The sequence below is a fragment of the Phyllopteryx taeniolatus genome, chromosome 1, assembly GCF_024500385.1.
Source record: "Phyllopteryx taeniolatus isolate TA_2022b chromosome 1, UOR_Ptae_1.2, whole genome shotgun sequence".
Taxonomy (NCBI): Eukaryota; Metazoa; Chordata; class Actinopteri; order Syngnathiformes; family Syngnathidae; genus Phyllopteryx; species Phyllopteryx taeniolatus.
Window position 1 is genome coordinate 47,612,622 of NC_084502.1, and position 27,403 is coordinate 47,640,024.

A 27,403-nucleotide genomic window follows, 5' to 3' on the forward strand; every position below is an offset into this window, starting at 1 on the left:
CTCCCCCAGTGACCCCCACTGTTGGGCAACAACAACATGTTATCTGTGATCTGATAGCGTCAGTGAAGGACATGGTAAAAATAACTTTTAGACCGTTAGGTGGCGCTACGGTAATTCCTCCGTCCCAACGTTGCCTTTCGCCCCATCAAAGAAGAGTACACACATCATCCGTCAATATGCGGTCTCCCCGGGAAGTATTACAATTTGCCTTTAAAGAATAATTATTATCTATTCAGCTGGTGAATCTTGTATCGGGATAACAGTAGATGCGACACCGATTCAGAATCCTGGGTGAGTCGTCTTGTGGTCTGTCCGTCGTGCTGCACACACGCTCGGATTCAAGAAGGCCTAGCGTTCAATGAAAACACGAAGCGCTTTTAGTTAGCTTTAGCCTCTTTTCGTTTGTTTGCCTCCATCAATGAGCGTGCCGATGAAAATATTGTTTGCTAATGGCGCAGTGCAGTTCACTCTCGTAGATGTCAATTGATGCTAATCATAAACCTCAGCCTATTGGCAGCGCAATTTAAATGATCATTTAGGCATTTTACTTTCCAAAGCTCGCACACAGGAGTGCTTTTTTTGTGGCGTTAACACAAGTTCAATTAGTTTGTTTGGAAAAGCAAAGCGCTTTATTGCTCATTATTCAGAAGTGTATATTGTATAAAACACCACCCACAGTCTTTGTCCTCTTATAGGATTGGGAATCTTCAACAGTTTTGCAACGAAAGATCCAGTTTGTCTAAACTATTTTTTTTAATTGCCTACATACACTGCGTGCATTTTTTTTGCATAGGCAAAGACACTATATTGCCAAAAGTATTCGCTCACCTACTTTGACTCAAATATGAGCTTCAGTGACATCCGTCCATTTTCCATACTGCTCATCCTGACTCGGGTCGCGGGCGAGCTGTAGCCTATCCCAGGTGACTCCGAACAGGTCGCTAGCCAGTCGCAGGGCACATATAATAGGGGTTCAATATGACGTCGGTGAATCATTCGCAGCTATAACAGCTTCAACTCTCTGAGAAGGCTGTCCACAAGGTTTAGGAGTGTAAAATGAATTGTAATTACTCATTTTCATAATCTTCACCACTTTGTGCTGTCACTGTGACTTGAGTGTTCTCTAAGTAAGATAAATAGCCGTGTTGAGATCAGACTGAATTCAATTTTTGCATTTATCCAAACATGTAACAATTGATTTTTGCATGATTTTCACTAGTCCTGCAGAATGTCCAAGATCAGGCGGAAGGTTACAGTGGAGAATACAAAAACAATATCCGATAGCAGCAGCAACACCGCAACCAGCAGCACTAGCAACCCTGCCGCCCCCTCACGCCGGCCCAGCGTGTTTGAAAGACTCGGACCGAGCACTGGGAGTAATGCTGCTGATGTATGTACAACACAGATTGCTATATGTTAGTTATCGCCACACAACATTAAGTGCTCTTTGCTGTGATGAGTCGTAATAATGGTTGCTCATTTGTCTTTTTCAGAGTCACTGTAGAAATTGGCTGAAGACGGGAAACTGCAGTTACGGCAGCACTTGTCGCTACACACATGGAACTCAACCACGAGGCAAAGGATTTAATTTCAGCCGGTACGATGGCTTGTGTCTTAGCTGTGTGTATTGAGTTTAGCCCCTTTGACACTGGCAGTCTAAGCACCTTTTACCAGTTTGTTGTCCTGTGTGTGAGGTACCGATGTGGGATAGGGTGGTAGTAGTCTTGTATAAACTACCTGAAAGCAATACTGCCTATGAATATTCTCATTCATCCAGGTCATTTCATTCTCAGGGCATTAAATCGATCGCAAAAAAAAAAAAGTTTTTTTTTTTAAATTCTCATTTATAAAGGATTGACTTCTATCCTTAAACTGTGTATGTTGGTACAGAGTGTATGGTATAAACTATACAAAATGAGACCCAAAAAAATCAGCCTTTGCTGAACAGTTAGCATTATCCGTTAGCGCTAACATTGACCATTTTAGGTTAAGAAAAAACACTAACTACCATTCAGCTCACTCATACATCATGTTATATGTACATTATACATCTAATAGTGTCTTAAAAATCACTGACAGATGCTCCTCTGTTGTTTTTGGCAGTACTTTTCCACTGGCCAAACTGCGTCCGTCTGCAACAAATGTCCGTGCGGTCAACATGGACAGTGCCGAAATGCTTTTATTGATGCTTTTTATTGCCTTGAGGCAGAACATTTTGGATTAACCACTTTTTGTGGTCAACATTGCTGAGCTAGCCAATTTTTACTTTTTTCTCTCCCTTCACAGCCCTAGTTAGGACGCACTAGTTAGTGTTTGTGAGGAAAGCTCAACTATTGATGCTTAGTGGCATGCCCCACCCCATGTCTCGTATCATTCTTTTGGAATGCAAAAACAGGCGGCATGCCTTCCAAAAGAGTGATCACACAAACACAGGCTAGTATATCCTAACTTAGCCTTGTTGCATGAACTGATGAAGCCTGTTAAGATAAGAAGCGAAACGTCTTTCTAAGACAAACACAACAGTGATTGATTCAGTGCCGTGAGAATGAGGTAAATGTACAAATATCTCAACAAAATATAACTGGTAGAAGTAAAATCAATCAATAAGCCATCCATCCATCCTTTTTCCGTACCGCTTACTTACTTACGTGAGTAAAATTCCTAATGTATCTGACCTTTGCTTTTCTAAAGTATCCAAAGTAATTTTCTGATATTATCCATCCATTTTTTGAGCCGCTTCTCCTCATTAGGGTCACGGCCGTGCTGGAGCCTATTCCAGCTAACATCGGGCAGGAGGCGGGGTACACCCTGAACTGGTTGCCAGCCAATCGCAGGGCACATATAAACAAACCACCATACACACACACATTCACAGCTATGGACAATTTAGAGACTTCAATTAACCTAGCATGCATGTTTTTGGGATGTGGGAGGCAACCGGAGTGCCCGGAGAAAACCGACGCAGGCACGGGGAGAACATGCAAACTCCACACAGGCGGGGCCGGGGATTGAACCCAGGTTCTCAGAACTGTGAGACAAACGCTCTAACCAGTCGTCCACCATGCCTTTTCTGATATTATTTCAAGTAAAAGTATTCTTTAAATGTAAGTGTTAAGGTTTTCGATTGTTTTTCTAACTTCCATCCATCCATTTTCTGAGCCGCTTCTCCTCACTAGGGTCACGGGCGTGCTGGAGCCTATCCCAGCTATCATCGGGCAGGATGATAACCCTGAACTGGTTGCCAGCCAATCGCAGGGCACATAGAAACAAACAACCATTCGCACTCACAGTCACAGTCATGCCTACGGGCAATTTAGAGTCTCCAATTAATGCATGTTTTTGGGATGTGGGAGGAAACCGGAGTGCCCGGAGAAAACCCACGCAGGCACGGGGAGAACATGCAAACTCCACACAGGCGGGGACGGGGATTGAATCCCGCACCTCAGAACTGTGAGGCTGACGCTCTAACCAGTCGTCCACCGTGCTGCCGATTTTCTAACTTGATTCCCTTATTTAGTTTAGTTCAGTGATTTACAGCTGTGAAAGATCTGTGTGTTGGCTAATTAGCGAAGTGAGCTTGCACACGTTAACCATATGCCCAAACAAGCTCCTCATGCTAACTAGAAGAACAGTGGCTTTTTGACTTCTGGATAAATTTTAAATAATTTAACCTACCTCATTGTGCTTCTTTAGGTTGGAAGGGGAGTTTTTGAATGTCAATCTTTGTCACTTTAGGTAGGCATAAGAGGCACTTCATGAAAAGGATTCTTGTACATATGCCCACAGATGTGTAAAGCTATCCTTGTCATCGCCACCACGGAGTTCACAATTGTAGTCGTTTTGGTCGTCATCTACTGCTGGAGGTGTTGTGTGAGCAGCAGAGTCAGCAGCAAGTGCATTCATTTCGTCAGTACAAATATGTTCAATATTATGCTGCATTCACCATGAAAGTAATTGTCACTGTCTCACTGAAGTCGCCTTGGATCTAATTCTCAATGTACTGAGCTGCAACGGCCTTGTAATCAATCTTACACTTTTGGACTAGACTTTACACCGATCTAATCGGCCTAATCGGTATCGGCTGATATTTAGCATTTTATGCTGATCGGCTTTAATACGCCGATCCGATCAATTACGTCGTTGATCGGCGCCGCAAAAGACATTTACTCCGTGTCGCCATCGTGCACAGTATAGTTGAATCCAAAAGCTTATTTATTTTTAGCCTTGTCGCGTGTCTTTTGACGTAGTACTGTAAATATCTGACGGCCAATAAAGTTATTAAAAAAAAAAAAAACATGTATGTGGTGTACGTACTGGGTCAGACAACAAGACAAATTTGCTCTTTTACGATTGCACTGTCAGACTACTGCAATAAAATCGTGTATTCCAATACCACCTGCATCCCGTTTTTTTACGATTTTTGGGCTTTATCTTGTCAACTCAAATGCGACCGGATACACTTGTTACCGTGGCAATGACAACAAGTGTGGCTCAACGATTTAATTTGATTTGCTGCTCTTTGTTTATCTGTCTCTCTCTGCCCTTTGAGCAGGTCATCAGACAGACCCACTGGCGACTTGCGGGAGAGGATGAAGAATAAAAGACAGGATAATGACCCAGACAGTGTAAAGCGTGACTTGGATGAGCCAGCATCTCCCATAGGAAGAGTGAGTTCTCTGCACATTCACTCTTTGCTTTGGATTCACTCTTTGCTTTGTATTTTCCATTGATCACAACCAGTTGTTCAAAATCCGATTGGAGCAGTGGCGATGTAGTACCTTATGGTGATGAACACAAACATCATATTGATAAAAAAAAAAAGAAGTACTTAAATAACATTATATTTTCAAAATGGAAATAATTATATAAAGTTTTGACCGTCCGTCTGCTTGTCCTGAAGCAGAGAGACTCCTCCAGAAGCCGACACAGAGAGAAGGAGGATATCAAAATTACGAAGGAGCGTACCCCTGCCAGCGAAGAAGAGCCCATAGAGTGGGAAACAAACCGTGAAGGTTTGCCAGCATTTAAAAAAAAAAAAAAAAAAAAAATTAATGATTTAATGTGACCTGTTTTTGTATGAAATTGTTTTAAGTCTACTTTTGGTGGCTTTGCAGACTCTGATATTGGTGAATACGACTACGAATTGTCCCTCGAGATGAAACGGCAGAAGATTCAACGTGAGCTGATGAAATTGGAGCAAGAGAATTTAGAGAAGAGAGAGGAAATTGTCATCAAGAAAGATAAGAACACCACTAAAACAAGATCCTCCGCCATGCAAAAAGTAAGAAGCAAGGGTTTAGCCCCTCCACACCTTGTCTGTCCGTACGACCAGACTGCACTTTCACTGATGCGGAATCTCTGACCCTGTAGCACTTTGCTGTCATTATGCACATGCTATTTTCAGTGGTGCTGATTTATCAAGTTGCATAGTTTTGCACACTTCTGTTGGTAACAGTGGGGTGAAGTAACAAAGTACAAATATCTTGTTACTGTACTTTAGATTTTTCAGGTATCTGTACTTGAGTATTTATTTTTCTGATGACCTTTTTACTCCATATATTTGAAAGCAGATCTATACTGTCTACTCCTTACTTTGTCAAAATAGCCTTATTTCTTTCATTAAACCTCAGTGGCTTACAGGGCTCGAGACTGCGACCAAATTGGTTGCATTTGTAGCCTTTTTTTTCAGCTTGTGCATTTAAAAATTTCCTCTGGTCGCATTTGCGCGAGTACGTTTTAAAAGTCAGATGACATGGGGTCAGTTAAAATTCATATTTGCATTGTTTATATGTTATGTAATACATGCACTTAACTTCCAGAAAGTTTTCAATGATAGTTTAGCTAAAAATTAGGTTTTTATTACACGTATTGAGCACTCTCCGAACCCGAAGCTCAAGACACAGGGTGTGGTTACTCTATCCACCGCAAGGGCTACCGTAAGTGACGTTCCAATTGACACAAACAGCGCGCTACACACTATACACAATGGCGAGCAACGTGTTGGAATATGAGGAGGAGGAGGATTTCGACATACAGGAACACCCAATTGAACTTGGCATCGTCATACCGTACATGTTTGAGCCGATATGAAGGTCAGAACCTGACAGTGACGACGACGACGACCAGCCAAGTAGCAGCTGTACAACAGAAAAAGAGAGTGGCCCATTGGGTCGATGTGACGGTCTGTCAAAAGCATGTCTTTTTATACAGTCATGGCTTGAAATAATGGCACCCCAGGGGTGCCAATATTTTTTTAGCACGACTGTACATATTATATACTCGTATATGTTTCAGTGACACGGCACAAGCTTTTACATAGTATGCAGTATTCCTATATATTGTGTGCCCCTCGCTTGAGTAGCTTTATAACACGGCGCACAGAAAGTCTTCGTCGTGTCTGTTGGCTTGTCATATAGGCAAAAGTATAGATGACAGTACTGAAATGTACTGCGTGGATCTTTTTTACCTACTCCCCAGAGCATAGTAACCATAATAGTCATAGGTATATACAAGAAAATCCTCACCTCTTGTCTGCGCCGCTTTGCCGTGGCACCGTGGCGGCTGCGAGATTTAGTTCTCTTGCTGGCGGTTGAGGTCCCGATGGCCGTAGGAAAAATAGTTGGCACCGCAGCTGGTTTCAGCCTCTACCTCTTTATCCAATGCTTTCTGCTAAGTCTTTCTCAAAACACGCCGGTTCGAAGTGATCACCACAGAGTTTGGCATGCTTGCTAGGCACTCATAGCTGACCACGTTTTTCCCCCTGTGGATTGACTTTCACTATCCACTGGTCACGTGTTCCTTTTTCTCTTGTAAAGCGCAAAAAACCTCTCGCCACTGCCTAAAACATTTGTACAACCAAATTCTACACAATAAACTATCGTGACATCGCTAAATCATACAACAACAAATATACAAGGACGGGAACAACAGGATGGCACAGCAGCACACAACGCCGAATGAACAGGCTATTTGGCTCGTGTGACATCACAGCGCCGGATAGAGCCGAAGACCGGAAGGTGCTAGATGCAAAAAGCAGAAGGCGCATTCTGAATCATATTTAGCGATTTAACTGCTGTATATCTGCTATATAATCACTTTGAAATGGCAGATGTGGTTTGTAATGGGGTTCTAGAGTTATCAAGACAATTCTTAACATCTTTGCCCTCTGACCTTTAATGGTTAAGTCCCCCCCTCCCCCCACTGCAATCTCTGCCACCTGCCCGCCGGTTGTGAATGATCATAGTTATGAATCCCATTTGAGTCAAAAGCAACCCGCTGCAAAATGATTGGCTGCCTGCTGCAATATAATTGGCTGCTCCTTCTAGATATGACACACGCTATTATCCACAGCGTAAATGCACACCACATATGCATGTGACAGACATAACTTCATGACAACAAGCGTTTCAGTATTTAAAGAGGAACTGGTCTGTCGCTGAAATTAGAACAGAGAGAAGGATGTTGCTGGTGGCGCAGAGCAAACAAAAAGTGCCTAATCAGACGGTAGTGATGATGAAACTTTGGCAGCAGGTGAAGAAGAAAAAAATAAGACCAAAAATGTTCGCCCTCTGAGAATGGACCAAAAGTACAATTTTGGTCTCAGACCGAAATGCCTAATAATAATCCGCAAGTGGCACGCACTTGACTGGATAAAATGGGCACGAATCGGAATTAGCCTCAAGTTGTTACGGGAACTGCACGGCTTTCTAAAAGTGGCCAGTTTAAAAGCGACACTGAGGAAATGGAATAAGTGCTGACTGTTTGGACTGGAGTACAGTGGAACCCCGATAAAACGGACCCGATGTAACGGCTATTAGTTAAAACGGACTGAACAATGTTTCCAAAAACATTGACATTGACAACGTCTGTTAGTTCCAGAATTGGCTGCTGTTTTTTACTGGCGCTGTGGCGCAATGCAGGCAGACAATAGGATTGACGTATTTCTGGGTCACATTGACGTATTTCTGGGTCACAGATATACAATATGACTAGATCTAATTCGAAAAGACGTACCTGCCGTGCGTATGTGGCGGCCATGTTGGATGTGGGGAATTGATGTGGCGGCCATGTGATGATGGTTCTATCTTTTGTCTATTGTGCATAGAGCACTGGCAGAGAGAGAGCGGCATGGGTGCGGCGTTAACTCTGAGGAATACAAAACAAGTCTTTGGAGTCTGGGACATGCTATTTTTGGTACAGTGACAGCTTTTTTTTTTTTTTTTTTTTTTTTTTCAAGCCGTTTGCCTTTGGCAACAGATTTGGAACTAGGAAGAAACTAATTCCTTGTGACGTCAACAATGCCACCGTGACCAAACACATCGGTGTGGTAAGTTCGGATAAAATGTGAAACTTTAAAACATTTTTTGCTTTTTTTGGTATTTATTTACAGTAACGTTGTACTGTACTGGATGTTTTAGGCCACGCAAAAACCTACAAAATAATTCTGTACTCTACAATAATATGGGTGCATCTGGTCTCAGAAAAAAAAAGTGCTTTCGTGTAATGGACAATTGACTGTATCGGACGACCCATTTGCCCCTATTAGTCCGTTCTATCGAGGTTCCACTGCACTTACTCATTTTAAGTGACAAGTGGGAGCTGTCAACTTATCTGGAGTGCTGGTGAGCGAGCTAGCATGCCCGCACGCACCTTGTAAAGTACCGGTAAGCATTTGTCCTCCTACCGCAAGTCACTCACAGCTTTTCTTTTTACAGACCACATTATCAAGATCAACTCCTACATTTGTCACAGCATGAGAAAACGAAAAAGTTGTTTCCAGGGTGACGTTACGTACATTATAATCGTCATCTCAAAATTACGAGGGTGTGTGCACGTGTGTATTGAGGGGCTAAGGGGCCCTTATACTGCCAACTGCAAACATTGCCTACTTAATTTGTCTCTCGTTTCCATTTCACTCATAACAAACACCAAGTCCTGTGCAGAGGTTTTAGTACCATGGTTATGAAGCTAGCAAATCTACTTAAAATCTAAACTCTTATCTTTCTATTTATCTGTTGGTCGGTCCATAGATCTGTAGTATTTTTAAAGTAACCCTCCGAACACTGTTTATAGCATAGACATACTGTCTGTGCAAAGTTTAAGAAGCCCAGACTGCTTTAAAGAGGATTGTATAGGAAAACAATCTGTCATTAAAATAAAGTGCAATTATAGCAGTATAATGATTTATCCATTTTCTGTTTAGGACAATGATTTTAAATAGCTAAATTGGTTTGCTTTGCCAGTAAATCAATTGCACAATAGTCTGAATAATCATAAATGATAAAATCGTGATTGTGATTTTGGAGAAAAAAAATACTTATATATGGTGGTGGTAGTTATGCATAGATAATTTTACGCTTCAGACTGTGAGTCCCAGGATGCACGTGTCTGGAAACAATGAGTCCCAGCCCTGTAACAATGAGTCCCTGCAACTTATCATCATGGAGTCCAGTAATCTTCCGCGATATGACAGTTGTTGCTTTGTGGTCCCGCTGTATTGCAGAGTTTTATTTGTACAGTATTTTTGTATTATCTATTGCGCTTGCTCTCTCTCAGCCTGCCACAGTCGCAATTTTTTATGACAATATATTTTCCCCAAAACTCTCACAATAAACAATGGTAGTTTTTTTTTTTTTTTTATCCTACTGACCTAATGATATTATAGTGCATAGTAATTCAAGTATTTTTAAGAACAATGAACATTCAATTCTAAAGAACATTGGCATTGTAATGTAGAACTATAAATAAAAATCAAACTCCGGCTCTGTTGGCAAAAACATCACTTAAACAAATATGAAACATTTGGTACATAAGTATAGAGTCATTAACCCACTAAAGAGACCCAAAAAATGTGTTAAAGCCTGCCAAATGTGAATGAATAATAATTTAAAAAAAACAAAAAACGCCATATATGTACTCTGAAGTATTTGGGCTTTGTCACTGTTTTTAAATCAAATGGCATATTTTAATATCACTATTATTTTTTAGTCTTTGTTTTTATTTATTTTATGAATGTTGTCATTTTATGTACTGTATCATTTCTGCTGCTGGCTTGGCTTGGCTTTTGAGAGATTTTATCTCAAGCTTTTACCTGGTTTTTATATATGTATTTATATAGCACATTTCATACACAAGGTAACTCAATGTGCTTTACATGATTAAAAGCATTTCAAAACAAAGAAGAAAAAAACAGCTGATAAACATTTAAAACAAAGGGGGGAAAATAAAAGTACATTTAAAAGTGGAAATGTTCTAAAAAGCATGAGGAAAGAAGAGTTTTTAACATGGACTTAAAAACATTCACACTTGGGGTTGACGAAACTTCTGTTGGCAACTTATTCCATTTGTGTGCAGCGTAAGACCCACATTGGGTACGGAATGTATTAAGACCCCCTTCAATTTTTCATTCTTTGTTATATTGCAGCCATTTGCTAAAATCATTTAAGTTCATTGTTTTCCCTCATTAATGTACACACAGCACCCCATATTGACAGGAAAAAAACAGAATTGTTGAAATGTTTGCAGATTTATGAAAAAACATCCATCCATTTTCTGAGCCGCTTATCCTCAGGGGTCGTGGGAGTGCTGAAGCCTATCCCAGCTATCATCGGGCAGGAGCCGGGGTACACCCTCAACTGGTTGCCAGCCAATCGCAGTATTAAAAAACTGAAATATCACACAGCCATAAGTATTCAGTCCCTTTGCTATGACACTCACATATTTAACTCTGCTGCTGTCCATTTCTTCTGATCATCCTTGAGATGATTCTACACATTCATTGGAGTCCACTGCAGTGATGGTTGACTTTCTAGAACTTTCTCCCATCTCCCCGGCCCCGCCTGTGTGGAGTTTGTATGTTCTCCCCGTGCCTGCATGGGTTTTCTCTAGGTGCTCCGGTTTCCTCCCACATCCCAAAAACATGCATGGTAGGTTGATTGAAGACTCTAAATTGCCCGTAGGTGTGAATGTGAGTGCGAATGGTTGTTTGTTTGTATGTGCCCTGCGATTGGCTGGCGACCAGTTCAGGCTGTACCCCGGCACTCGCCCGAAGATAGCTGGGATAGGCTCCAGCATCCCCGCGACCCTACTGAGCATAAGAGGTTCAGAAAATGGATGGGTGGATGTAGTTAAATACGGAGTTTGAGGAGTACTTTTGCCACCAGTATTATTGCATTATTGCACATTTACTTCTTAATGGCTCTCTGTACTTTGTGTATATGTCCCAAATATATATTTTGTTATAATGTCTTTTTTTTTCTTCTTTGATTTAGTGCTACAGTGACAGCAACTACCGGCGACCCTGTGTTTTAACATACTTAATAATAAAGATGATTCTGATTCTCAGGCTTCCCCCGAGCCGTTACGCTCACGAGACTCCCCTCCACCAAGGAAGTCCAGTGGCTCTCCTAAACAAAAAAGTGGAGTTAAAGGGTCGGGAAAGAAAGAGAAGAAGGGATCCGGATCCTCACCTGTCGCAGAAACTGTCAAGTAGGGTTCTTTAAACCTGTTTCTACTAAGTAGTACTGTAGTTCACTTTGATATTGTTTGTAAACAGTAAAATTTGATTTTTGTCCACGAGTCAGTGGCACTTTAAATGGTGGCTGGCGTGTAGTGACTCCCATTTAACATGAGTTCCTGTTTCAGGTCAATTAAGATTACCAAAATAATTTCTTTTTGCTAAATTTATTCTTTTCTTTGTACCAGAACATCGAAAGGATCTCACAGTAAGAAGAAAGGTCCTCGTACCCCCAGTCCTCCACCGCCAGTACCCCTGGACATCCCTGTGGTTGTAAAGAAGCACAAAGGCAAGCACAAAAACAAAGAGAAGTGCGAAGAGAAACAGAAAGAAGGGAAAGATCGGGGACGTGATGTAGAAAAACACAAAGAAAAGAAGGAAAAACGCAGGTAAAGATTGCGGTCTTCACAACAATAAAACCTATCTTTGTCTGTTCATACTTTTGATTGAAAAGTTTTGGTCTTTCATAGGGACCGATCAGACAGTTCTCATAAGGCCAAGTGCTCAGTGACCTCAGAGGAGCATTCTGGTAGTGTGTCACCTTCAATCTCTGTGAGGAAGAAGTCCACCTCTCCCAAAGCTTCTTCACATAAGGCTGCTCTACTGCCGTCTCCTCCTCGCAGGTCACCACGTGTTGTCTGCAATTGGATGGTTCTGGACCAGGGCTGCGATGAATTAACTTGCCTCTCTCTCTCTCTCTCTCTCCATAGATCTACATCACCTCCACGCCACCAGCGCACGCCTACGCCGCCCCACCGCCACTCTCCGTCCTCCCGCTCTGACTCCTCTCCCCAGCGGCATTCGCCCTCTCCTTGCCGCCGCCGCCGCTCGTCCTCTCCCACCTACCACCGCAGCTCCACAGTCGTGGCCTCTTCTCCGCCGAGGTCCCAGCGCTCCCGTTCTCCCGCCACCTCTCAAGATGCCTCCTCCCCCCATCGTCGATCTAACAAATCGAGTCCCGCTCTGCACCACTCGAGAGGCCGTGAGAAAAGCCGTGGTGACAGAGAGAGGAGTCCGCACACTCAGGAACGCAGACATGAGCGCAGAGATGGTACGAGTCTTTTGTGTTCTTTTCCATTGTACTTTAGTTGTTGGACAGATGTAGCGATTTCAGTCAACGGGCTACAGTGCGTGTGTAAGGCTTCACAGTTTCACTGCGGTAACTACCTCAGCAGGAAGGGTGCCTTTTTTGGAATCGATAGTGATTGATAGTGGTCTTTGTGCCACCACTTGTCATTTTTGTGTGTGTTTACGGAACACAGGTTAGTTTTATTTGGATCACTTTCACATGGTGTGTATCTGCAACAGTATAACGAAACTAGCCAAAGATGTAACCTTTTCATTCACTTTTGATGAAAGTACAATACCTAAGTGTGGACACACCTTCTAATGTATCGCATGTCTATAGCAATTGTGTTAAAACCTTTGACTGCTACTATATTTAACATCTTTTCCATCAAAGATTTTTAAAAAAGCTGACCATTATTGCAACCCAGTTGTTTAGTTGAACAACGTTTTTGGTACATGCAGACCCTTTCCAAAAAAATTAGAATATCATGGAAAAGTTTATTTCCATAATGCCATTCAGAAAGATATATTATAGATTCATCGCCCACAATTTACACAATTTCAAGTATTTATTTACATACATTTGCTTCAGCTTGGTTCAATTGTCTCAGTTGGGTTCAATATGGGGAAGATTGCAGACTTGACAACTGGCCAGAAAACCATCATTGATACCCTTCATAGGATGGGTAAGCCACAAAGGTTCATAGCTGAGGAGGCTAGCTGTTCACAGAGTGCTGTGTCCAAGCATATCAATGGGAAGTCTCGTGGAAGGACAAAATGTGGCAGGAGAAGATGCACCAGCAAAAGAGATGACCATGGGCTTCAGCGGATTATCAGACAGAGAAGATTCAAGAATCTAGCAGAGATCCAGAAAGAGTGGAATGAAGTGGGAGTCACAGCTTCAAAAAGCACCACATTCAGACTCATTAAGGAGATGGGCTACAACTGTCTGGTTCCTCGGGTCAAGACTCTTCTGAGCCAGCGTAGGAAGTGTCTCAAGGAGAAGAAGGACTGGACTGTTGGCCAGTGGTCCAAGGTCCTCTTTTCCAATGAAAGTAAAGTGTACCTTTCATTCGGGAATCAAGGTCCAAGGCTTGAGGTACAGTGTGAAATATCCCCAGTCAGTCATGGTTTGGTATGCAATCTCCAGTGCAGTTGTTGGTCAACTCTGCTTTCTTAAATCAAAGGTCACCGCAACAGTCTTCCAGAATGTTTTAGAGGACTTCATGATTCCTTCTGCTGAGGATCTGTATGGAGATGCAGATTTCATCTTCCAGCAGGACCTGGCCCCTGCCCATACTGCCGGAAGCACCAAAACCTGGTTTGATGCCCATGCAATCACAGTGCTTGACTGGCCAGCCTACTCGCCGGATCTAAACCACATTGAGAATCTATGGGGTATTATCAAGAGCAAAATGAGGGGCACCAGACCCAAAAACAAAGAAGAAATGACAGCGAGCGTCAAGGAAATCTGGGCGTCCATAACTCCCAGGCAATGCCACAGGTTGATTTCCTCAATGCCACGGCGCATCGAGACAGTGTTTAAAGCCAAGGGGATCCCAACCAAGTATTGAAGATGGACGTTGAAAGTACCATATTTTGATTGATATAATGTGACCCTAATTTCTTTCTTTTGTTTCTACAGCAACTGAGAAGTAAATGGTGATTTCTTCACAGTATTCAAAATTTTGAATTCCTGATTTCGTGGGTTTTATGAGCTGGAAGCCCAAATTATGTACAAATAAATACTTGAAATTGCTTAAATTGTGGGCCCTGAATCTATAATCCATGAAAGTTTAACTTTTTGAATGGAATTATGGAAATATATTTAGCCATGATATTAAATTTTTTTGTGTCATAAATAATTGGTGTATGCATGGTCTACAACTGGACTTTAGTATATTGTCCTTCACAGCATTGACAAACAGTTGTGTATCCTTGTTCTTCATTGTGGAACATAACTGTGTTTTGCATCATTTCAGAGTCCTACTTTTGTGGTGCTTAAGTGGAAGATTTCTTACAGTGGCAAAGCAAATGTTGAATTCTTTTTTTTTTTTTTTTTTCTTTCTTTGTCATTCAAACAGAAAACCGCAGGAAGGGAGATAAGGACAATAACCGCGACGACTGGGACTTCGACTCTGATCAGGTCTTGTCAAGGGACAGCCGCGATGACAGAGAGACCAGAGATGTCCGTGAACGACGGGATGGCCGAGATCGAGGACGCGAAACGACCAGAGAGCCTCGTGACCGCAGAGATGTGAAGGAAACTAGAGAAAGCAGGACAGAAACACGGTCCAGTCGAGAATCACTGGAACGACGAGATCGTGAGCGTGAGAAAGAAAGGGAGAGGGAGCGGGAAAAAGAAAAAGAAAGGGACAGGATGGACACCCTCAGGAAGGAGGAAATGGCCCAGGAGGACAGGAGTTGTGGAAGAGCTCATGGGCGTGATGAAGGCGGAAGAGAAGGACGGACAGAGACCAGAACAGAGCGAAACAGTCGTGGAAGGGGACGTGAATTCTCTGACAAAGGCAAGACATGTCTATCACTGGGAAAACACAAGAGCGTGAGTGTCATGCATGGTGTCAACTATCTTCCTTCATCAGGCTCGAACAGGAACTCCAGAGGGTGCCAGCTAGACAGCAGTCATGACAACTGGGAGTCCCGAAGCAGTGGCGCACGTGAACGGAGCACAGAACGCAATGCCACAGAAAGAGTTTCAGAACGAGACAGAAGAGGAGAACAAGTCCGAGACTCTTCTTACGACAGGAGAGGCGGCCACAGTGAAAGAGACCGCAGAGATAATCGCGAGAGAGGTGGGAGTTGTTGGTTATTTTTTGTAGAGAAATTTGTGATGTAATAAATGACCATTTAAAAAAAAAAAAAAAAAAAAGAAAACCATGGTTAGAAAATGTATGACTCCATATTCTCAATATGGTATTGTTTTGGGAACACCATGGTCATTACGATTATTTTGAGCACTATTGTAATCACGATTATTCCTTATTACGATGTTCGGGAAAAGGCTAGATTTTTATTGCACTACTTTTCAACAAACAATATGTAACCATTTTTAGTCTCTCAATCTTTAAAGAATAGTAAATGATAGACAATAATACAAAATAAATGTACCCTTAAAAATTCTACTTTACCAAGTGCTAACTGAATAAATATGCTATTACAAAGTAGTAGTCTCTGTTGAGCTGCTTTACCACTGCTCAGTCATGCACGGTCACAAACTGCAAAGAACTCGAGAGTTGTGATTTCCCTCTCTGTTTACTTGTGGCGTTTTTTTTTTTCATTGCTGTCAGGCCAGTCGAAAAGTTGAAGGCAAGGCAGCCACCACAACGATTGTTAAGTGTCTTACCGTGAAGCCTCTCCGCCAACGTGGTGAGAGGGCCAACTTCAAAATAAAAGCTGCATACATTACTACATTGGACATCAATGCCATTTTGAGCTTTTATTTTGAAGTTGACCACGGAGGATGGTGCCGGCCCTTAATGAAGCCTTAACATACGTTCACCCCCGGGTGGCTGGCTGACTAGAATGCCGCACTGTAACAAATGAAGCACTTTTCATATGCAGCAGTGCCCTCATTTTAAATGGAAAAAAATCGCAGACAATCAGGCTCATCTAAACGTGGCAGTCAAAATCGCGATCACAATTAAAATTGGATTAATTGTTCAGCCCGAGTACCATTCAAACTAGCAACCCCCCCGATTTTCAGTATGGGACTGCATGATCTGTTGATTTGGCGTAGTTCTCTAGGGCAAAAGTCGCCAATCTTTTCCGCACAACAGTTCAGTTTCACGTGAAGACATATTTTGACAGACCGTCGTAGCTGCTGTACAGCAAGACGGAGACGCCCACATCCATGGAGCCCGCTGGGGCAACGCCTCGTCGTCAGCCCCTGGGCGCACTCAGCCACCGTCGCAGCCCTCAAGTGGCGCTGTTTGCGGGGAACTTTCTTGTGGGCCACATTCTCAGCTGAGCTTAACTAAACTGAGAAAGGAACGAATCAGTTCAAGAAGTGATTCCATTCAGATTCCTTCGTTTGAACGACTTACTCGTGAACGACTACACTACTCGAGCCCCGTCTACCACTGCGCAGTAACACATGTAAATCTGGTGCGCTTTTATTGTTTTCAGTGCGCATGCGCATCACATAATGTGGATTCCTGTATACTGTATACAGTTATATGCCAAAAAAAAATATCGAGGGAAAGTCCATTTATTTCAATATTTTGTTTCAAAAAGTGAAACTTATGTCGTATTTGTTCACCACACACAAAATATTTCAAGCCTTTATTTGTTTCAATTTTGATGATTATGGCAGAAAGACAAAAAATAAACAAATACAGGATTTCACAAAATTAGAATATTTCATGTGACCAACAAAAAGGGATCTTAATCACAGAAATGTTGGGCTTCTGAAAAGTGTATATCCCCTCAGTACTTTGTTGGGCCTCCTTTTGCATTAATTACAGCATCAAGGCGGTGATCAGCCTTTGGCACAGTTCAGGTGTTATTGTAGCCCAAATTCTTTTGATATTGGCCATCAGATCGTCTGCATTTCGGGGTTTCTGCTTCTGCTCATCTTCCGCTTGGCCATCCTCTCAAGGCTGCGGTCATTCCTGCGACTTGTGCATCTTTTCCGGCCACATTTTCCCGTTCCTGTTAACACTGTTAATGTACTTTGATACAGCGCTCTGTGAGCATCCAGCTTCTTTTGCAATTTCTTTTTGAGAACTTTTCTCCTTTTGGAGGGTGTCAATTATGGTTTTCTGCACAACCGTCAAGTCAGCAGTCTTCCCCATGATTCTGAAGCCTACTAAGCCAGACGGAGACCATTTAATGGCAGAGGAAAACCTCTGGAGGTGTTTTGCGTTCATTAGCTGTCAAGATTGGGACACAGGGAGCCTACAATGTTGAACTTTGTCATGATATTCTCTTCTTTTTCATTTCCTTTCGGCTTGTCCCATTAGGGGTTGCCACAGCGTGTCATCCTTTTTGCACGTAAGCCTATATCCTGGATCCTCCTCTCTAACACCAACAGCCCTCATGTGATGTCTAATTTTATCCAACCTGGTCACTCCGAGAGAGAACCTCAACATCTTCATTTCCTCCACCTCCAGCTATGCTTCTTGTTTTCTATTCAGTGCTACTGTCTCTAATCATTACATAATGGCTGACCTCACCTCTCTCTTATAAACTTTGCCCTTCATCCTAGCAGACTCTTCTGTCACATCACACACCTGACACCTTCCGCCACCCGTTCCAAACTGCTTGGACTCGTTTCTTACCACACTCACCATTGCTCTGAACTGTTGACCCCAAGTATTTAAAGTCCTCCAACCTCGCCATCTCTTCTCCCTGTAGCCACACTCTTCCCTCTTCACTCCTCTAATTCATGCACACATATTCTGTCTTCCTTCAGCTAATCTTCATTCCTCTCCTTTCCAGTGCATGCCTACACCTTTCTAACTGTTCCTCCACCTGCTCCCTGCTTTCACAGCAGATCACAATGTCATCTGCGAACATCATGGTCCACGGGGACTCCAGTCTAACCTCATCTGTCAGCCTATCCATCACCACTGCAAACAGGAAGGGACTTGGGTCTGATCCCTGATGCAGTCCCACCTCCACCTTAAACTCCTCTGTCACACCAACAGCACACCTCAGCACTGTTCTGCTGCCCTCATACATGTTCTGTGGTATTCTAGCATACTTCTCTGCCACTCCAGATTTCCGCATGCAGTATCACAGCTCCTCTCTGGGTAATCTGTCATAGGCTTTCTCTAGATCTACAAAAACACAATGTCGCTCCTTCTGAGCTTCTCTGTACTTCTCCATCAACACCCTCAAGGCAAATAATGGTAATCTGTGGTACTCTTTCTAGGTATGAAACCATACTGTTGCTCACAAATACTCACTTCTGTCTAGCCTACTCTTTCCCATAACTTCATTGTGTGGCTCATCAACTTTTATTTCCCACAGCTCTGCACATCACCCTTGTTCTTAAAAATGGGCACCAGCACACTTTTCCTCCATTCCTCAGGCATCTTCTCATCCGCTAGAATTATGTTAAACAAGCTGGTCAAAAACTCCACAGCCACCTCTCCTAGATGCTTCCATACCTCCACACGTATGTCATCAGGACCAACTGCCTTTCCATTTTCATCCTCTTTAATCCCTTTCTAACTTACCCCTTACTAATCATTGCTACTTCCTGGTCCACCACACTTGCCTCTTCTACTCTCCTTTCTCTCTGATTTTCCTCATTCGTCAACACCTCAAAGTATTATTTCCATCCATCCAGCACACTGCTGGCACCAGTCAACACATTTACATCTCTATCCTTAATCACCTTAATCTGCTGCACATCCTTCCCATCTCTATCCCTCTGTCTGGCCAACGTATATAGATCTTTTTCTCCTTCTTTAGTGTCGAACCTGGCATACATGTCATACATAATATGCCTCGTTTGGCCTTCGCCACCTCGACCTTTGCCCTACGTCGCATCTGCATGTATTTCTTTATCCTCTCCTCAGTCCTCTGTGTCCCACTTCTTCTTAGCTAACCTCTTTCCTTGTATGATTTCGTGTACTTTGAGGTTCCACCACCAAGTCTGCTTCTCCATTTTCTTGCATGCAAATCAGTCGCCTTTCTGCGAAATTCGCTGTTTTGAACTTAAAATAGGCCATTGACGTTAATCGTATAGATCCGATGATTTTTTTTTTCTTCGACCCACAGTAGCTCAATCTCCATCGATGCCCTGTAGGATAACTGCGCCGGTGGCGGTCAGTTGTTAACCCGGCCCACGACCGATCCGGTATGGAATTCTTTGAATGAACGCTCATATTTGTTTGGCAAAGTTTTAAACTGAATGCCCTTCCTGACGCAACCCTCTGCATTTATCCGGGCTTGGGACCGGCCTACAGTTTGCACTGGCTTGTGCCCCCCATTGGGCTGCATTTATTCTAATTTTGTGAAATACTGGATTTGTTTATTTTTTGTCTTACTGCCATAATCATCAAAATTGAAATGAATAAAGGCTTGAAATATTTCACTTTGTGTGTGATGAACCTAATATAACAAACAAGTTTCACTTTTTGAAATAAATTATTGAAATAAATGGACTTTGCCTCGATATGCTAACTTCTTGGCACATACCTATACAGTACAATGAAAAAGTATTGGTCCCCTTTTCAAATTCTTACATTTTTGCAGTTTCCCCACTTTAAGATCATCAAACAAATGTTAATCAGACAAACATAACCCAAGTGAACTTAAATTGCTGTTTTTAAATGGTGATTTCATTTATTCAGGAAAAAAAAATTGTTACCTGGCCCTGTGTTAAAAAGTAATGGCCCCCTTAACCTAATAACTGGTTGGGCCATCCTCAGCAGCAACAACTGTAATCAAACGTTTTGTATAACTGCCTATGAGTCTTTCACATCTCTGTGCAGATATTTTGGCTCACTCTTCCTTGCAAGAATTTTTTTGAATTCAGCAAAAAATGAGGGTTTTCGAGCATGAACGACCTTTTTCAGGTCATGCCACAGCATTTCAATCGGATTCAAGTCTGGAGTTTTGAGTAGGCCACTCCAAAACCTTTATTTATTTATTTATTTATTTATTTATTTTTCATTCAAAAGTTCACTTGCTTGCGAGTTTTCGCTCGTTATCCTGCTGCAGAACCCAAGTGTGCTTCAGCTTGAGGTCACAAATTAATGGCTGAACATTCACGATTTTCTGTTAAAGAGCAGAATTTATGGTTCCATCAATCACAGCAAGTTGTCCACGTCCAGAAGGAGCAAAGTAGCCCAACACCATCACACTACCACCATCATGTTTGACTGTTGGTATGATGTTCTTTTTATGAAATGCTGTGCTACATTTACGTCAGATGTAACGAGACACATACCTTCCAAAAAGCTCAACATGTATCACGTCAGTCCATATAATAATCTCCCAGAAGTCTTTAGTCATTTTTTTTTTTTTGCCAAAGAAAGACGAGCCTTTATGTTCTTTTTGGTCAGCAGAGGTTTTTGCCCTGGAACTCTGCCATGAATGTAATTTTTGCCCAGTCTCTTCCTTATTGTTGTGTCATCAACACTGACCTTAACTGAGGCAAGGGAGGCCTGCGGTTCTTCATAAATTTTCCTGAGTTCTTTTGTGGCCTTCTGGATGAGTCATTGCTGTTCTTTTGTAGTAATCTCTGTCGGGCAGCTGCTCCTGGGAAAGTTCACCACTATTCCATGGTTTCTCCGTGTGATGATAATGGCTCTCCCTATAGTTCGCTGAAATCCTAAAGCTTTAAAAATGGCTTTTGTAACCCTTTGCAGACTGATAGATGTTAATTACTTATTTCTTGACTGTTCTGGAATTTCTTTGGATCCTCTAATTTTGTTACAGCTTTTTTTAGATGTTTTGTCCGACTTGATTTTGTCGGGACAGGTTTCTCTTTAAGTGTTTTCTTGATTGAACAGGTCTGGAGGTCATCAGGCTTGGGTGTGAGCTGTGAAAATTAACCAAAAATTGTGATTAGCCGCAATTTATTCATGATTTAAAAAGTGGCCTAATTACTTTTTCACACAGGGCCAGGTAACTTTGAATAGTATTTTTTCCCTTAATAAATGAAATCACCATTTTAAAAAAGCTTTTTACATTCACTTGAGTCATATTTGTCTGATATTTACATTTCAGAATCAGCATCAGAATCATCTTTATTTGCCAAGTATGTCCAAAACACAGAAGGAATTTGTCTCCGGTAGTTGGAGCCGCTCTAGTACAACAGACAGTCAATTTACAGAACACTTTGGAGACATAAAGACATTGACAAAAAACAATTGTGCAAAAAGATGCAGAGTCCTCTAGCACTTAGAGCAGTTCGAATGACTAATATTGCAATGGTCCGGTGCAATGACCATTGTGCAAAGGGCGCTGAGACCAATGTTGGTTGTGCAAAAGTTACAGATACTCCTCAATCAGTGTGCAAATGGAGCAGATGCTACTCTGGCATGAGTGGCCAGTATATGCAAATAGTGCAGCATGGCGAGACAACTACAGTGAGTGCACGAGTAATACATAATTGGCCCCACAGAAATGTGACAACGAACTTGTTTGATGATCTTCAACATTAAGATGGGGAAACTATGCAAAAATATAAAAATCTTAGAAGGGGGCCAATACTTTTTCACGGCACTGTAGTGCATTGTGCAATGGAACATAATCAACTTGGTCATGTGCTTGTATTTTTGACAGATCAGATTTTAAATTTTATTGATCTGGACACCCTAGTCAGAATCAGAATCCTATTTATTGCCAAGTATGTCAAAAACACAAGGAATTCGTCACCGGTAGTTGAAGCCGCTCTAGTATGACAATAGCCATTTTGACAGTAAATACTCTGAGACATAAATACACACTACGGAGAGTCACTTAGCCTCTAGCAATTTAATGCCAAGAGGGAAGAAGCTGTTGGAATGTCTGCTGGTCCTCATAGACATTCAGGATCTGCATTGAACTTTGCTTCTGAAACAAACAAAAAATCTTCTTGGGCTTAACAATCGTAACTTCTGTTTTCCTAGATCTAAGGGCAGCTTCCCCAAACAGACATCAGAGAAGATCGGAGGAATCCGAGAGGGAGGAGCGAAGGGATGAGCGCCGGACAGACCGAGGAGAAGAAAGACGGGAAGACCGGACCAGAGACCGTGAAAGAGACAGGGAGCGAGAGCGGGAACGGGAGAAAGACAGGGAGCGGGAGAGGGAAAAGGAACGAGAAAAGGAGAAGGAGGCCGAGAGGGAGCGCACCAGAGAGCGGGAGCGGGAGAGAGAGCGAGAACGGGAGCGTGAGCGGGAAAGGGAGCGTGAAGAACGAGAGCGGGAGAGAGAGGAACGCGAGAGAGAGCGGAAGGAGCGTGAACGGGAGCGGGAGCAGCGGGAGCGAGAGAGGCAGCGGGAATGGGAGGAGCGAGAGCGGGGAAGGGAGGAAAGGCGGGAGAGGAGGGAGGATGCCCGGGACGACCGTGCCATTCGAGAGATTAGAGACGACCGCAAAACAAGGCATGTACTGTGTAAAGAGAGACAATTTAGTTTGATGTGGCCCCTTATGTTGTTTTGCTCAAGTATTGTTTTCTTAATGACTTCCCTCATCATGCCCTTCAGTCGCAAGCGACCCAGGTTGGAGACCAGCCCGAGCCCCAGACCTTCGCCCAAGCGAGGGACGCGTGACCACAGTCCTGCAGACAGTGATGGATACAACAGTACAGATGAGAAAAGTGAGCGTCCAATTGGCCGAGGGCTGGCCAAGCTCCACCCACAGCCCCTCCTCCCCAGCCCTGTGTGTCCACCTTCAAGTGACAGTAGGAAATTATTTTAGAGAGGACACACCCTTTTTGGGAATGAGGATTTAATATCCAGCGAAAATATTGCTATATAGTAAGTCTGCGTTCTTGTGGAATGTTCATGTGCAGGTGGGGATAAGCATCGCGTGCTCAGCCAGGTGGTGCGCCCCTTGGAGCCCCTGTTGCGTTCACCATCGAGGGCTGCAACATCCGATGACAAGCCCGGCCACTGGAAGGATGAGGAGCGCAGAGGAGCTGCAGATAAGAGGGAAGCACGCAGCCGCCACGACGACCAGGTGCCCCGAGTTGAACGAAGCAGGGGAGGTGACCGGCGAGCTGATCAGCTGCCAGATACGCACTCAGACTCTCGTAGCCGAGGCAGAGACCTGCGAGACCCTACGCCGCCTCCTGTTTCTGTGGCTCCTAGCGCTGACAATGAAGACAGAGATGTCGCTGTGTTGCAGCCCCAAGACGACAGCAAAAAGAAGACCAAATCACTGAGGAAGGGCTTGAAGAAGGGGCGCAAAGATGAAGAAGCAAGTGGTGGCAAAGGTCTAACTGGAGACCGTTTCAACACTGATCCCCCGGCTGCTGTTCTGACAGATGGTCCTCAAGCTCTCCTTTCACCAAAGAAGGGAGCAAAGAGGAAAGTGCTTGAGCGAAAGAGGAAACGCGGAGGAGATTCTGAGGCATCGGAGGAGGATTCTTCAGTACATCTGCCCCATAATAAGAGGAAGAGAGGTCCTCGGACGCCACCGCCCTCAATGAGGCCAGGTCATCGTGGCACTGGAGGCAATGCTGAGCCCTCCCAACTAGCCAAAATGGACAACTTCAGTGACTGGTCAGATGAGGAGGTCTTAGATCGAGGAGGACAACTGGATTCTGCTTCTGCTGAGCGAGCTCCACCCGAGCCTCTTCGGAGAGGTGTCGGCCCCAGGTTGGCGCGGGACAGAGACCGGTGCAACCCCCCTCCCATTGCCCCTCTGCTTCTACAGGAACCGCCGATGCTGCTGCAGACATTGACTCCACAGCCCCTGATGTCCCAGCCCCTTCTCCGCAAGCCTCCCCAAGAACAGACGCGCAGCAGCAGCATGGGAAGTAACCAGAGCCGGACGTCATCCAGGCGCCCACGGTCGCCCTCCAACGAGTCAGCCCACCGAGATGACCTCCCAGGATCGCGTGCCCGCAGGGGGCGCCTTCAGGGCACCAACGCACATGACCGGGAAAGGGAGAGAGAACGAGAGAGGCTGGAAGTTAGTGACCCACCGGGAGCAGAGAGGAAATCACGAATAGACCAGTTGAGGAGAGGAGAGCCAAGCCGCAGCACCTCTTCAGGTCAGCAATCAGATCAACTCTGAACATGAGACAGAAGGTTAAATGTACCACCCTAACACTGATTGTGTTTGCCTTGTAGACCGCCAGGATTCTCGCAGCCACAGCTCCAGGCGTAGCTCCCCTGATTCTGAGAGGCAGGGCAGGTCCCAGTCGCGTGCCGGCTCTTACGACAGTCGAGAGCGGGAGCGTGACAGGGACCAATTTGATCGGGAGCGGGACCGAAAGGACCCCCGGCAACAGCAGCCGGGCCTGCTTCTCCAACAGCCTCTTCAACAACAGAGAGACTGGGATCCTGAATCCAGGGACTGGCCCGGCAGGGGACGAGAGCCTCCGCCCATGCGTCCTGGCCGTGAACCTCTTCTCAGGGAGAGGGACATTCGGGACAGGGAACGCCTACTGCCTGAAGGACTCATTCAGCAGCATGACCGAGAAAGGGAGCGTGACAGAGACAGCAGGGGTGAAAGAGGCAGCGATAGAGAGAGGGAGAGATTGATGATGCTGGACTTGCCCTCCCTGTGTGACTCCAGAGCTGCAGGACGAGGTGACCTGATGCGACAAGACAGAGGTGACTATGAGCCCCTCCTGCCAAGAGAAGCCTTCAGCCCACAGGAAGCTGAGAAACCAAGTAACAGCCACCATGTCGTGGGTGAGCAGTCAGAGATGGAGAGAATAGACAGCATTGACGGTAAAAAACAAAACAAAAAACACAAATTTGAATCCAATGTTTGATCAAAAAACTTTCTGTAATGTTGAAGTGTGTGTGTGTGTGTGCGCGCATGCTTGCATGGGCTGTTGTGTTATCAGGAGAGGATGATGGGAAAGAAGAGGACAGTCAGTCAGTGGCATCTGTCGGAGAGGAGTATGAACCAATCAGTGATGATGAGCTTGATGAAATTCTGGCTGACAGTCAGAAAAAAGAGGACCAGCAGGATGATGAGAAAATTACAGGTACCAGGACATAGCGTTACTTTATTATATGACATCTGTTACATAGGACTCATGACAGTTGCCCCTTCCCTTCCCTGTGTCGTCAGGCCCTCTGGATGTCATTGATGTGGACTGGTCCAGTCTGATGCCCAAACAGAAGCCGGAGCCCCGAGCGGCCGGCGCAGCTCTCCTGCGCTTCACACCAGGGGCTGTTCTCCTCAGGGCGGGCGTCTCGAAACGACTTGCTGGGACTGCGCTCCTGGAGAAGGTCAGAGAAGTGTGCAAGGCAGAGCTGGATGACCCCAAAGGTGAGCGTTTGCCTCTGAGCATTACTTTTTAAAATGTGTTGTTTATCTCCACCAAGGTTTGTTTGTATTTGTGCTCATTCCTGACTACAGGTCTTGATTATTGATTATTATTACCTTAATTTTTGAAGATTGATATGTATTTTTCCAGGAATGTTCCTATTTAAATTTGGATGAGTATCCATATATGGATGTAACATAAACTATACTTTCAAATGGGCATGAAACAGTTTACTGTTAGTTTTATAATTTTATATTGTAGTTATTGTTAATACTATATTTTGTATATATACAGTGACACAGTGTGTATTAGTGATAACATCGTAGCTAATAAGATAAAAGGAGGCCTTGTTGAAATGCTCCCATCTCACTCACAAATTGGCAGGTCCCCCAGGAGTCAAACCAAGGGAAATGTGAATACCCACCGCCAACCCTATTACTACGGTTACCAGGTCCCCAACTGACAACAATTATCCCTGTACCATGATTGTATGTGGTGGGGTGTTGCGCATTAAAATTGGGGAGACGGGTGGGGGTGAGGCAAGACGGTCACGGGCTAATGATGACCCACATCCGTCACCCCCACCCAGGCCAACCAACTCCCTAAAGGATGTGCAAATGTATGTGGTGCATTAAAAATTCGTGGGGGAAAGGCATGGCGGGCCACGGAACAGGTCGGAGTGCACCTGGCTGAATGCCCTCCTCAGCCTGACACTGCCCTCCCTCCACTGATGGGTGTACGATGTATTAAAACTACAGGACTGGCAGGGCAGAGAAGGAGGGTTACCAGACCCGAGACCCGCACAGATGTGCCAGGACCCGGCCCGGCTCAAGTATTGGTTGAGAATGTTTATTTAGAAAATCAGAGAGTGCTTCTTTGCCATGGGCTACAGCCTTTTCTTTTTTTTTGGGGGGGGGGGGGATTTTTGTAAAAAAGAGTCCCAAAACCACCATCATTCCCTCCTCTTGTGTGTCCTCTTCCGTATTGCGTCTTGTGTTTCCTGGTTGTTGCCATGTTCTTCATTTCTGTTAGATCACATTTGGTCACGTAAGATTTTTTTCTTGCAGGACTAGATTCTAGATCGGTGTTGTAACAGGATCTTTGTGTGTGGTGTGCTATGTTGAGATTATCAAAGCACACCACACGATCAAAACTGTTAGTTAAATGTCTCATTTTATTAAATCTTCACTTGTGGTGTCTGTAACAGATAACCAATCTTTTAAAATTAAAAAATCCTTATGAGTGTCCCAGGCCTAATCCATAAAGATATATACGCATCCTTTCCAGATGCCGACAAGCTGTTTGAGCATGACCTTGGGGCCTTGAACATGGCGGCCCTGAACAGACGGGTGGAGAGGGCAGGTTTGCTCAGCAACCTGGGGCCATGCTGCAAAGCTCTCTGTGCCCGCAGGGACTTTGGTATCCGCAGGCAACTCTTGAAAAATGACAAGGTAAACTTACTCCAGTCATTAAATGAACCATTCAAGTAGGACATTTTATCGCTTCTCTCTTCAACAACAGGAAGACGTTTTGGCGTTTAAGGCTAGCATCTCGTAATCTTCCTGTTCTCCTTTAGGGCCTCACCAAACAGTATCCCATGAATCCTGTGGTGGACAGCGAGCTGCTACAAATGAGCATGCGTCTTTTTAGGAGAACTGTGACTGGTCAGACTTCTGTCCCAGAAAGATCTGACAGTGGGTCAGATCCAGCTCTTGAAGATGCCCGAGCGCCCAGCATCAGCAAGCTGGCTGCGGGACCACCAGAGGTTTGTGTGTCATGAGATGCACATGGTGGCTTTTAGTCACGAAGCGTGTGAACATAATGGCTTGTAAGCCTTGACTTCTCCCTATCTCATTTCATTGCAGACTTGTTAGTAGGAAATAAAACTACATTGCAAAATTTGGAA

At 44.0% G+C, this 27,403-nt stretch overlaps 1 protein-coding gene across 3 annotated transcripts; it reads left to right on the plus strand.

Moving 5' to 3' along the window:
* The first annotated feature begins 121 nt into the window (after window positions 1-121).
* zc3h13 (zinc finger CCCH-type containing 13) lies at window positions 122-27,403 on the plus strand. 3 transcript variants are annotated; one of them, XM_061799026.1, is made up of 20 exons: window positions 122-291; window positions 1,220-1,390; window positions 1,494-1,597; window positions 4,553-4,667; window positions 4,901-5,012; window positions 5,115-5,281; window positions 11,345-11,487; window positions 11,704-11,904; window positions 11,986-12,138; window positions 12,226-12,566; window positions 14,668-15,111; window positions 15,187-15,396; window positions 22,174-22,648; window positions 22,751-22,947; window positions 23,059-24,264; window positions 24,344-24,949; window positions 25,069-25,212; window positions 25,299-25,499; window positions 26,785-26,948; window positions 27,074-27,403. In XM_061799026.1, exons 2-20 carry the CDS (start codon window positions 1,229-1,231, stop codon window positions 27,275-27,277), a joined length of 5,349 nt encoding a protein of 1,782 aa, XP_061655010.1. In that variant the 5' UTR covers window positions 122-291; window positions 1,220-1,228; the 3' UTR covers window positions 27,278-27,403. The 3 variants fall into 3 exon arrangements, with proteins under 3 accessions (XP_061655010.1, XP_061655029.1, XP_061655019.1); XM_061799045.1 differs by having other exon boundaries at window positions 22,751-22,863; XM_061799035.1 differs by having other exon boundaries at window positions 4,904-5,012.